Genomic DNA, 12,804 nt, shown 5'->3' on the forward strand with positions numbered 1-12,804 from the left:
ACTGCTGGTGTTTCACTAAAAGTGTTCTTATTATTAGCTCTTTGTGATGTGGCACTAGTCGGTTTCTCCCCCCTCCCCCCCAAACGGCTTTTTGAAGAATGTTATGGAAATGGAAACAAAATCAGTCCTCTACCGCGCTGTGCTGGTTCTCACAGTTTGTTCCACACGAGGTGCAGTTTGAACACGTAAGGTTTCACTCATCTATCAGGTCTGAATTACACTAAAACATGAACGTTTTTTAATCTATGTTTTGTACCACTGTCAGATGCTATACCCGGTGTCGTTCATAACAAACATCAACGCTGTTGCGTTCTCTTTTTATATTTCTGCATCAATTTAGGTGTAGCAGAATAACCAGGGGTCAGGAGAGGCAAGGAAACAGTTCTTACAAAACTTATCTATGACTTAAAATTTTTATAGTGATTCTCCATGAACCGGATGCAGGTCGACTTCTTGTGTTTGCACGCCCGTCACCATGACTACGCTGACGAGCCAAATCCAGGAATTGGAGGAGGAATGTTCTGGTAGGTGATATCTGCAGAGTATGTCATCTCATTGAACATTTTGTGACAAAAGAGAGACAAGCTGAAGCATCTGTAGCACCTTGAGTCTCTGTGGTGAAGTTGTGGTGGTTACTGAAGTGGGACACCATGTTTAAAACGTCTGTACTTGCTGAAATGTCTCAAATCTAGGTCGTTGACACATTTACAGTTTGTGAGATGTGTCAGTGCTCAGAGTCATCTGGCTCACGGGCTGTTTAGTCAGCGTAGCTTCACAGTAACTGAATAAGATATAGATCACATTACTCACTCTCAATGAAGAGGAACATGTCATTTTCTTCTTAACAGGATATTTTAAAATATTTGATTTATCTGAAGACACATTGTGAAATAAGGATATTTCGACATCCTTTACTGAGGTAAGATTACAAGTTAAAATGTTTTTTTTTTTTTTGTACAGTTTCACTACAAACTTCGATGGCTGTCATTTATGATAGTCTGTGCTGAATTGTCTGGGGCACCAGTATGATCTGTGAATACCTTTCCGTATGTTAGCTGTGGTGTAAGAAGAGTATTTAGAGGATCGCTGTCTCTCTCTCATTGTGGAGAGCTCGTCGCTTCACTGGAGATGGAGTGGGAGATGGAGATGTTAGAACTGTAAAACTGTGCTACGTCAGTTTGCAAGTTCGAAGACCGAAGCACAATCTGGATGTTTTTTGTTGATGACCAGGTAAGGTCAACTCTCTTGGTCTCAAAAGACAGCTGACAGGGGGCGCAGACCAGAGTGCCGTTGATCGTCTGTAATCAGACAACCAGAAGAACCAAGCATACAGAAATGTTCAACTCTAGTCAACATGCAGAAGTGTTCAACTGTAGTCAACATGCAGAAGTTATGGTCAAAGAAGGCTGATCCCGACCTCCCTGTTAAAGAGGCAGAAAGGTTGTCTTTGGCAGGTAAAACACTTCCCACCGCCAGACAGGGGAGTTCTCAGAGAGCACCCTGGACTGTCACCTGGCTCCTGCATTTTTCTGGCTGCTGTGAGTACGCAGGTTCATAACTAATAACCATACAAAATAATGAATAAATACAGTTATATAAAGTGTGCTTGTGTATTGTGGGGGACTGTTCTGGTTGGAGTTGTCTGCTGCGCTAAACGCCCACTGTGTTCACTGGCGTCAGGTTCTCCTGGCTCGCGGTCGCTGCCTCTGACAACTGACTTGTTGTTGTCGTCTGCGTCAGGTTCTCTCCTGGTGTCTTCTGAGATGTTGCCCCTGGTTACCTGTCCGGGCGCGTTAACGGTTTCCCCGGGTGCCAAGTTCCTTGCGGGCTCCAACCTCACGGTCTCCTGCCACTACGCAGACGCCAAATGCCACCACGACAAGTTGGTGCATCTCTGTTCTAATCTCTGTCCCAGGGGTGTCCTGGTCCTCTGGGTGCGCTGTCCTGTATGTGCCAGACATGACCCTGCTCCAACATACAGGACAGGGGGCCCTGAGGACCAGGATTGAACAACACTGCTCTACTCATTCAGTTTGATTCGTACGTCCCACTTAGACTTCAAAAATGTTTATGTCCTCCGAGCAGCCATTTGTTGTACAGCACAGGACATATAGACGCCACAGAACTGATTTGTGGTCGTCGCGTGTCTATTTCACCCATGGTCGTCATGGAGGGTGTGTGGCTAACCAGGGTGGTGTTGTGTGGTCAGGTTCGTCCTGGAGCTGGATGGAGTGGCCCAACGTGAGGGGTGGAGGGACACCTGCAGCAGCGCCCGGTTCAACCTGACGAGAGTCCACGGCTCCTCCCTGATCTGCAGGCTGCAGAAGAGAAAGCATATGTTTCAGACCATCTGCGGCATGGACCTGTACCCTCAATGTGAGAACTACGATTCCCAAGATGCTTTGGGTTACCGCTGGTTCAAAGTGGACCTGAGATACTTTGACCACGTTTTTTTTTCCTTTGTTCTTCATGGTGATCTGATCGATGTTGTGTTCAGTTTGAAGTTTCTCGTTGTGGTCTGGTCATGCGCACATATACTCACGCAAGTACACACAAACACATACACGCACACACAGAGACGCACATACAGACACACTCGCTCAGTGACTTATTTCCTGCCTGTGTCAGCGCGTCTTGTCCCTGGTGATATGTGTCACCTGACTTGGTTATGGGGAAAGGCATCTCAGGGCTGCTCTGTTGTCTGCTGCAGACCCAGACGCCCCAGGCATCGTGAACGTCCTGTTTGCCAACGACTCTACGTCAGCAGAGGTGCTCTGGGTGTCCGCCCACCCCTCTCCGCTACAGGCCGCACACCTCAGATTCAGGAAACGCAATGGCTCCTGGGTAAGTGAGTTGTACACTTTTAAGCCGTCCTGTAGTTGCCGAGAACAGGAGGTCGCCGGTTCAAATCCCCCCCTAACGAACACGTTGTTGGTTGTGGCCTCCAGGTGGAGAAACAGGCGACTGATCTCAGTAAACACAGCTTCATGATACAGGGTTTGGAGCAACAAACCGAGTATGAAATGCAAGTGAAAGTGTGTAGCTCCATACCTGTGACCACCTCCGCCTCCAGGCCTGTGTGCAGCAGCTGGAGCTCATCGTTCAACCAGACGAGCCCTGTAACAGGTGAGCCTTGTAACAGGTGAGTTCTGTAACAGGTGAGCCTTGTAACAGGTGAGCCTTGTAACAGGTGAGCCTTGTAACAGGTGAGCCCTGTAACAGGTGAGCCCTGTAGCAGGTGAGCCCTGTAACAGGTGAGCCCTGTAGTAGGTGAGCCCTGTAACAGGTGAGCCCTGTAACAGGTGAGCCCTGTAACAGGTGAGCCCTGTAACAGGTGAGCCCTGTAACAGGTGAGCCCTGTAACAGGTGAGCCCTGTAACAGGTGAGTTCTGTAGCAGGTGAGTCCTGTAACAGGTGAGCCCTCTAGCAGGTGAGCCCTGTAGCAGGTGAGCCCTCTAGCAGGTGAGCTCTGCAGCAGGTGAGCCCTCTAGCAGGTGAGCTCTGCAGCAGGTGAGTTCTGTAACAGGTGAGCCCTGTAGCAGGTGAGCTCTGTAGCAGACGAGGTCTCGGCCCTGCTTTGTAACAGACTTGATTGAGATAAGAATCTCATCATGGTCACACTTAACAGTAACACTTTACGTTAGCTACTCTTAACTACAGTGGTGCTAGTTTGTACTTTTACCGCCATAAACATTCCTTCCTCCGACTGTCTTTGGAGGAGGGCATCCCTCACTAACCTGCCCCTCCTAAAGCTATCCTACATTTGTCCTCCCCCCTGGCAGTGTCTCCTTGTCTTCCTTGAGGGTTGAGGTTTATCTAGGTGCCGTTCTATGGGCGTACGTAGCCATCCGTGACAGTGCTGGTAAGAAGGGCTGTAGAAACAGGATGTGATGCGATAGAAGCGTGTGCGGGGTGAGATGTGAAGACTGCGGGGTGTTTCCAGGGCCCAGCCAGGAACCAGACGTGTGGAGAGTGATGCTGCCCCTGGAGAAGGACGCCGCTCGGACTGTGATAGTGATGTGGAAGGTAGGGAAGTGTGTGTGTCGGATGTGTGTGAATGGTCGGTGTGTCGCCTGCCGTTGTGAAGGAGCTCCCTCTAGTGTTTTGTGGAGGTACTGCAACAACATCTCTGCACATCAGAAACAAGAGCTCTACCTGTCCTGGTGCACCCTGGGAGACAGCTCACCTGCCTCCCCCCCTCCCTCGCCCCCTCCCTCCCTCGCCCCCTCCCTCCCTCGCCCCCTCCCTCCCTCGCCCCCTCCCTCCCTCGCCCCCAGCACCCAGGCCAGCGAGGCGGCCAGGTGTGGCACGAGCTGGCGTACCTAGAGCACGGTGACACACAGAGGGTTCACTGTGCTGCTGACACCACCCAGCACTCTCTCCTCCTCTCACCTGAAGTGACGGCTCTTCAAGTCACCGCCCTCACCTCCTACGGCAGGTCCCCAACTGCCACCCTCTACCTGAACCACACAGGTACACACGCACACTCCCACTAGCAACCAGTCTTCATGCTGCTGTGTGCGGCAGCTAACATGTGTTACAGACTGTAACCGATCTGATGTCTGGTCCGGTCTTGCCTGGTCCTGTCTGGTCCTGTCCTGTCTGGTCCTGTCTGGTCTTGTCTGGTCCTGTCTGGTCTTGGTTCCTGTAGTTCTGCCTGCTCAGGCGCTGACACACCTGGCTGGTGCAAACGGCTCTGTGGTCCTGTCCTGGACCGAGGCTGGGGCCGGGGACGAGGCTGGGGCTGTTCTGCTGGGCTATGTGGTGGAGTGGAGGTCTGGTTCTGGAGTCCTGGGCTGGCAGAGAGTTTCCAGGGAGCAGAGGAGTACCTCCATCACAGGTACATAACACCTCCATCACAGGTACATAACACCTCCATCACAGGTACATAACACCTCCATCACAGGTACATAACACCTCCATCACAGGTACATAACACCTCCATCACAGGTACATAACACCTCCATCACAGGTACATAACACCTCCATCACAGGTACATAACACCTCCATCACAGGTACATAACACCTCCATCACAGGTACATAACACCTCCATCACAGGTACAGCTACATCTTACTTTTCTAACAGACACTTTTATCCAAAGAAACATACATATGGTGCATGAGGAAAGTAAAGAAGATCAAGAATCAGGAGAGCGGGGTTCAACAGTATCCAGGAGCAGTCTGTGTTTACACTGGCTGTGGGGAAGCCTCAGAGAACACCAGTGTTATACAGAGGCAGAACACACTTCTCTCTCTCAACCACCAGAGGCAGCAGAGCAACACGGAGGCTCTGAAGGCTGCAGTTTGAGTTGGGAGAGGACAGGAAGTGTGATGCTGTGTGCTGTTGTTTCAGGCCTGGACGCGGGGGTGAGGTACCAGGTTTCCCTCCACGCTGAGACCAGCAGGGGGAGTTGTGAGCTGGCCTCCAGCCTGGTCTATTCCAGACAGCAGAGTAAGAACCAGGCCCAGCCAGTCAGAGACATTGTGTCGTCGTAGTGGCAGACGCTCAATATCTTTGTATAAGTAACGCTGCTTCACCTGTCTGTGTCCCATCCTCATCCTGTGTGTATCTGATGTGTGTGTGTATCTGACGTGTGTGTGTGTGTGTATCTGGTGTGTGTGTGTGTGTGTGTGTGTGTGTATCTAATGTGTGTGTGTGTGTGTGTCTGACGTGTGTGTGTGACTGCTCCAGAGCCCCTGGCAGGGCCGAGGGCCTGGGTGGTGTCTCACCGGGCAGGGGAGGTGGTGATGGCCTGGGAGGAGCTGGCTCTGGAGCAGCAGAGAGGCGTCATCACACACTACTCCATCTACCTCCGCACCCAGGGAGCCCCGCAGAGCAAGGGTGAGCATGCTGGAGTGGGGGGGGGGGGGTCTGTCTCTGCACATGTGTGTGTGTGTGGGGGGTGTGTGTGTGTGTGTGTGTCTGTCTCTGCACATGTGTGTGTGTGTGGGGGGTGTGTGTGTGTGTGTGTGTCTGTCTCTGCACATGTGTGTGTGTGTGGGGGGGTGTGTGTGTGTGTGTGTGTCTGTCTCTGCACATGTGTGTGTGTGTGGGGGGTGTGTGTGTGTGTGTGTGTCTGTCTCTGCACATGTGTGTGTGTGGGGGGGGTGTGTGTGTGTGTGTGTGTCTGTCTCTGCACATGTGTGTGTGTGTGGGGGGTGTGTGTGTGTGTGTGTGTCTGTCTCTGCACATGTGTGTGTGTGGGGGGGGTGTGTGTGTGCGTGTGTGTCTGTCTCTGCACATGTATGTGTGTGTGTGTGGGGTGTGTGGGGGGGGGTGTATGTGTGTGTGTGGGGTGTGTGTGTGTGGGGGGGGGTGTATGTATGTGTGTGTGTGTGTGTGTGTGGGACGGAACAGTTGTATAAAGTACGTGTGAAGATGCTTTCTCTTCTCTGTCGTAACGGGAGGAATCCACCTGCCTGCTCGTCACACCCACAGACCACAGAGAAGCCCGAGTCATGCTCTCCACTCATTACAGAAGACAGAATTAGAGAGAGAACGAGAGAGAGACACAGAGAGACACAGAGTCCTTTCACTGTGGACTGCTTTGGCAACATTGTTTAACCTCAACATTATGCCAATAAATCATATTAGAGAGAGAGAGACACACACATGGAGTGAGAGAGAGAGACAGAGACACACATGGAGTGAGAGAGAGAGGCAGAGAGACATAGAGAGAGACAGAGTGAGAGACAGAGAGACCTTCAGGTGATGCATGTGCTCTGGATCTGACTAAAACAGCAGAGTAAGAAGTAGGTGGGTGGTTAGAATGAACATGTGAACAGTGGTACATGATACAGATAATCAGATCATGCTGATAAGGAATCAGCCAGGTTCAACAAGACGAGACAGCCAGGTGTGTCTTCAGAGAGGCTTCATGCAAAAGTTTTGACTGAGTTCCGTCTGTGGAGAAGGACTCAGAAAAGGCGGTTTCACATCCTGCAGACTGCAGGCCTCTCGAGGTGTCTTGGTTAGAAACAGGTTCACAGCAGAAATTAGACTCTTCTGTAATTTTAGCTGCGATGCTTAGCGGTTCACATTTACAAGTATTCAATGAATAAGGGACTATTCTTAACCCCACCCCCCTCACAACCTCACAGGAAGCTGGAGATACAACACAACAAACACGATCGAACTACCAACTGCTGCTACCCAGCATGCTTCACTCTCTCACCCAGAGAGCTCTCCTGTACTCTCTGTTCCTCTAGAACATTCTGCTGTACTCTGTTCCACCAGTCTTCTGAATAGTTACCCACACTGTATTCTACATGGTTAGAAATAGGAAGCGTTAAATGTGTGTGTGTAATGTGGTTGTGTGTAATGAAGTGTTTGTGTAAGGTGTTAAGTGTGTGTGTGCGTGTGTGTGTAATGTGGTTGTGTGTAATAAAGTGTTTGTGTAAGGCGTTAAGTGTGTGTGCGTGTGCAGAAATCGTGCCGGCCGGGGCACCCAGGCGACACCGGCTCGTCTGTCTGAAGGGTTACGTCTCCTTATCCGTCTCCGCCTCCACCTCCGCTGGGGAGGGCCCCCTGGGGGCCTGGGTGCCCTCCCAGCCCCCCGCTCCTCCAGGTTAGTGCCCTCTCTGTGGGTGTTTCTCTCTGGGTGTTTCTCTCTGGGTGTTTCTCTCTCTGGGTGTTTCTCTCTCTGGGTGTTTCTCTCTGGGTGTTTCTCTCTGGGTGTTTCTCTCTGGGTGTTTCTCTCTGGGTGTTTCTCTCTGGGTGTTTCTCTCTCTGGGTGTTTCTCTCTGGGTGTTTCTCTCTCAGGGTGTTTCTCTCTGTGGGTGTTTCTCTCTCTGGGTGTTTCTCTCTGGGTGTTTCTCTCTCAGGGTGTTTCTCTCTCTGGGTGTTTCTCTCTGGGTGTTTCTCTCGGGGTGTTTCTCTCTGGGTGTTTCTCTCTGGGTGTTTCTCTCTGGGTGTTTCTCTCTGTGGGTGTTTCTCTCTGTGGGTGTTTCTCTCTCTGGGTGTTTCTCTCTCTGGGTGTTTCTCTCTGTGGGTGTTTCTCTCTGTGGGTGTTTCTCTCTGTGGGTGTTTCTCTCTTTGGGTGTTTCTCTCTCTGGGTGTTTCTCTCTCTGGGTGTTTCTCTCTCTGGGTGTTTCTCTCTCTGGGTGTTTCTCCCTGGGTGTTTCTCTCTCTGGGTGTTTCTCTCTGGGTGTTTCTCTCTCTGGGTGTTTCTCTCTCTGGGTGTTTCTCTCTCGGGGTGTTTCTCTCTCGGGGTGTTTCTCTCTCGGGGTGTTTCTCTCTCGGGGTGTTTCTCTCTCGGGGTGTTTCTCTCTGGGTGTTTCTCTCTGTGTGTTTCTCTCTGTGGGTGTTTCTCTCTGTGGGTGTTTCTCTCTGTGGGTGTTTCTCTCTGTGGGTGTTTCTCTCTGTGGGTGTTTCTCTCTGTGGGTGTTTCTCTCTGTGGGTGTTTCTCTCTGTGGGTGTTTCTCTCGGGATGTTTCTCTCTGTGGGTGTTTCTCTCTGTGGGTGTTTCTCTCTGGGTGTTTCTCTCTCGGGGTGTTTCTCTCTCTGGGTGTTTCTCTCTGTGGGTGTTTCTCTCTGTGGGTGTTTCTCTCGGGGTGTTTCTCTCTGTGGGTGTTTCTCTCTGTGGGTGTTTCTCTCTGTGGGTGTTTCTCTCTCTGGGTGTTTCTCTCTGTGGGTGTTTCTCTCTCTGGGTGTTTCTCTCTCGGGGTGTTTCTCTCTGTGGGTGTTTCTCTCGGGGTGTTTCTCTCTGTGGGTGTTTCTCTCTCTGGGTGTTTCTGACATCTCCTGTGGTCCTCCAGTGATTTGGGTTGTGGGCGTGGCCACCGTTATCATGGTGCTCCTGGTCAATCTTCTGTTCTGCAGATACATCAGAATGAGGTACCCTGCCTATGTTATTAAGAGCCAACTACACCTATGTTATTAAGAGCCAACTACACCTATGTTATTAAGAGCCAACTACACCTATGTTATTAAGAGCCAACTACACCTATGTTATTAAGAGCCAACTACACCTATGTTATTAAGAGGTCCATTTTTAAATGTCAGATTTAATCACACAGTACTGGGAGTGGCAGTGCATGATTATTTTAACTGGGGTGGAACAAGGACGTCTCAACTTCACGTGTTTTGAGCCTATATGCATGGAACCCAAGCAGCTGTGTTCCTCCGCAGGGTGAAACACGCATGCATGACCTTCGGACCAGCCTGTTTGGTGGAATCCCCCCCCCAGCCCGACAACAGCAATGCCATCAAACTGCTCCTGGTAAACTCCATGTTCTTCTTCCATTACCTCTTCCAGAAAGAACGTTCTCTTTAAGCCGTGTACTATGACAGTTCCCTCAAAACTCCCTCAGTTTGAACTACATCAAACTGGATTTATGGAACCGAATCAGCTGGAAATGAGTCTGACTAACTGACACAAGCCTGGCTTATTCGGCAAACTGGCTGCATGGAACAGGCCTCTGGTTCTTTCTCCTCCCCTAGTTTACTAATAACAACAACAACAGCAGAATGCAGAGAGGACAGGTCTCAAGGGAGAGAAATGAATCATATCCACTCTGTGTAAATACAGTAGTGTAAACACCACTCTATAAATAACTACCAGTGAGCCAGTAGTTTGTTTTGATGCATTCAGCTTTCACTCTGACAATCTGCACACGTTACTTGATGTCTGAAGTGTGCGTGCTAGTCTCTGAGGTGTGTGTGTGCTAGTCCCCGAGGTGTGTGTGCTAGTGTCTGATGTGTGTGTGTGTGTGTGTGCTAGTCTCTGAGGTGTGTGTGCTAGTGTCTGATGTGTGTGTGTGTGTGTGCTAGTCTCTGAGGTGTGTGTGTGCTAGTGTCTGAAGTGTGTGTGTGTGTGTGTGCTAGTCTCTGAGGTGTGTGTGTGTGCGCTAGTGTCTGAAGTGTGTGTGTGTGTGCTAGTCTCTGAGGTGTGTCGCTCTCCCCAGAAGGTGCAGCAGCAGGAGGAGCAGCAGCAGGAGCAGCAGCAGGAGGAGGAGCAGCAGGCGTGTTGGTCCAGACGCAGTGACCCTGTGCTGTCCCTCATCGAGGAGGTGTCCCAGGAGGAGAGGGAGGAGGTCTACCCCGTCATCCACATGGAGCAGCCTCTCACTCGGCCCAGCCAGGCCCCCGGAGAGGGGACGCAGATCCGGGGAGGACCCTCAGAGGGTCTGTCTCCCCAGACAGGCTACAAACCTCAGACCTCCACCCCAGTTCCCCCCCCGCAGGAGCCTGAGGGAGAGGAGGAGGAGGAGGAGGCGAGGGAGGAGAGGCAGGAGAAGGAGAGGATGAGTGCACCGTGTTGGGAGGGTGACTGTTCTGTCAGAGACTTTGAACCGCCTGGAGGACTACTGGGGGCGTGGCTCTGTGACTTGAGGCTCTCTGCCTCTCCCGTTCAGGCTCAGACCTCCGTGGTGTGTCCTCTCTCCCCCGTCTCTCCCCAGATGAGCAGCCTCTTCCCTGGGGAGGCGTGGCTGCGAGGCGGGGGGTACCAGCCGGGAGCACAGCAGGGGTCTGGAGGTCAGGGTGGAGGTCAGGACGGAGGTCAGGGTGGAGGTCAGGGTGGAGGTCAGGGCGGAGGTCAGGGTGGAGGTCAGGGTGGGCTGGTGTCTCTAGAAGAGAACGGTAGCCACTGGTCCCAGTGGCAGGTAGACACCTGTAGCTACTTCCCCCAAACAGACGGTCTGATCAACACTTCCTGACCAGCGTAACCGATGACCATGGTTGTTAGCTCCGTGGCAGTCTGTCTAGAAGAAACACTGTTTCAACTTTCAACTTCATGTCGAGAGTTCAAATACAAAACCGCCGAATGTATTTGTGGGTTTTTAGTCAAAAGGAAGAACAGGCATGAATGAATAAGTGGGTCAGCGAGAGTGATATTGTCGTGCCCCATCTGAGCCATGAGAGCTGTGCATATACGGTAAACAGGAAGTGCCTCAGTAGTGAACCAAGATGGAGGCTCCCCTGTTCCGCTGAGAGCCAAGACAGGCATGCCTGCTGTGACAAGTCTTTGTTGACACTGAGAGAAGCTTCTCACTTCCTCCTTAACACATTTAAGGGTCTGACATCTTGGTTCAGACGTCTGCTGTTTTGGACAGGAGCACGGAAGACTGCTGTGGACTGTTTTAAACACCGTTTAGAAGGCTTTAGGTGTCATTCTAAACTGTTAGAAGGACTTGATGTGTAATATTCATAACCAGCCAGGTGGATGGGCTGAGGGGAAGCACCCGCTGTTTCCTCCTTACACGGGACGTGTGTGTGTGTGGGAGGGGTTGTGTGTGTGTGTGTGTGTGTGTGGGGGTGAGGTGTGTGTGTAGCATTTGTATGTATTTGTGTTCAGTTAAATGATTAAACTGTTGTAGCCTCAGTTGCCATGTACAGGTGGTATCATTCAAAAGGTAAACATCTCTAAAACTTGTTTAAGGCCATGCCTACGCTTAGTAATTACAACAACCAAACTAACCTTGATTAGTGTTTTCATCGCACTTGTTAATGGTTACAGGTAGCAAAGATGGCAAAAGTACACAAATATTTCACTCAAGTAGAAGTAAATTACTGATACCCAAATAATCTTTTTAAGTACAGTAACAAAATATTTGTACTTCATTACTTCCCATCTCTGCAAGTGAAACAAGTGTAATGACAGTGACAGTATAAAAACAGTGTAATACCAACATTATGAATGTGTAATAACTGTAAAATCTGTCAAGGGTGTATTAACTTAATAACATGTAACAACAGTATAACAATATGACAGCCAACTCAACTCGCTACCAAGACAAAACTTTTGACACCGGCGTTGTCTATGTAGTCCAAATATTGACTGATCCTTATGGGGGTAATAATAATAATAAATATCTGAGAGAACAATGGTTGTGCTCAACAAAGGCGTGAGCACACCCAGTGAGTTTAAAAACAGTGTAACAGTGTAATAACATAATAAATGTGTAAAGACAGAGTAAACAACTGTAAAAGGTGTAATAACAATGTACAAACAGTGTAAAAACATAACAGTATAACAGTGAAATAAAGTAAAAACGGTGTAAAAACATAACAGTATAACAACAGTGAAATAAAGTAAAAACGGTGTAATAACATAATAACAATGTAACTGTAGCAACTGCTGACTACACTTGTTCACTCAAAGTAAAGAAGTGTGGGCTCTTACAAATACTTAAAAAAAAAAAAAAAAAAAACTACTACCTGTTTTGGTGTCATGCTGGAATTGGTCACAAATGTCATCTTGTACGTAGCGCACTCCTCCAGTCGAAACCATGCGGGCGCGAGCTGTCACCTCATACACATACACAAGGGGAGAGGTGCTGGGCCGACGTCAACGGACAGCGATGTGAAAACGGAAGGTTTTAATTTGATATTTTCAAGTCCGTCCAATGTTAGTCGTGGTGACGATAAGCAAAAGCTATGGCGAGATAATAGCATGAGAATCTGAGTGAGTACCGCTGTCCGCCTTTTCCCAAATGCACAATGCTTGTCGGAAGTCAGGTAAATATTCCTGTTGAAACGTATTGCACTGTTGTTGTCTTTCTGATTCAGCAGTTCTATTCGGAACGGACATTTGTCTTCTGTCTTTGAAATATTCCCCAGAAGTTATTGTGTTTATGAATCTGTTCCTAGTAAATAAGAGTCATTCTTATTGTATAGAGTGACTATTTGAGCATGTGCACCCTTACAACTAATGTCCCAACGAAAGATAGCTCTAAAACTACGACCAAAAAAAAGTTGTTTGGTTTGTTTGACATTAAATCAGTTTTGTAAAAGTGCGACCTGTGTGTAACCAGGTCTGTGCAGTGCTCCAGGTGTGAAAGTATGCCGACCAGAGCTGAA

General features: G+C 49.6%; 1 protein-coding gene across 1 annotated transcript; it reads left to right on the forward strand.

Moving 5' to 3' along the window:
• Positions 1-172: 172 nt before the first annotated feature.
• il23r (interleukin 23 receptor) lies at positions 173-11,421 on the forward strand. Its single transcript, XM_084692357.1, has 16 exons — positions 173-524; positions 849-919; positions 1,056-1,538; positions 1,741-1,882; positions 2,210-2,376; positions 2,711-2,844; positions 2,949-3,126; positions 3,944-4,026; positions 4,278-4,473; positions 4,652-4,840; positions 5,356-5,454; positions 5,695-5,844; positions 7,430-7,570; positions 8,760-8,838; positions 9,133-9,223; positions 9,909-11,421. The coding sequence occupies exons 3-16, from the start codon at positions 1,355-1,357 to the stop codon at positions 10,659-10,661; spliced, it is 2,586 nt and encodes an 861-aa protein (XP_084548483.1). The 5' UTR covers positions 173-524; positions 849-919; positions 1,056-1,354; the 3' UTR covers positions 10,662-11,421.
• The last annotated feature ends 1,383 nt before the right edge of the window (positions 11,422-12,804 follow it).

Source organism: Hypomesus nipponensis, chromosome 26 (assembly GCF_054491055.1).
Source record: "Hypomesus nipponensis isolate SF chromosome 26, ASM5449105v1, whole genome shotgun sequence".
Classification (NCBI taxonomy): domain Eukaryota; kingdom Metazoa; phylum Chordata; class Actinopteri; order Osmeriformes; family Osmeridae; genus Hypomesus; species Hypomesus nipponensis.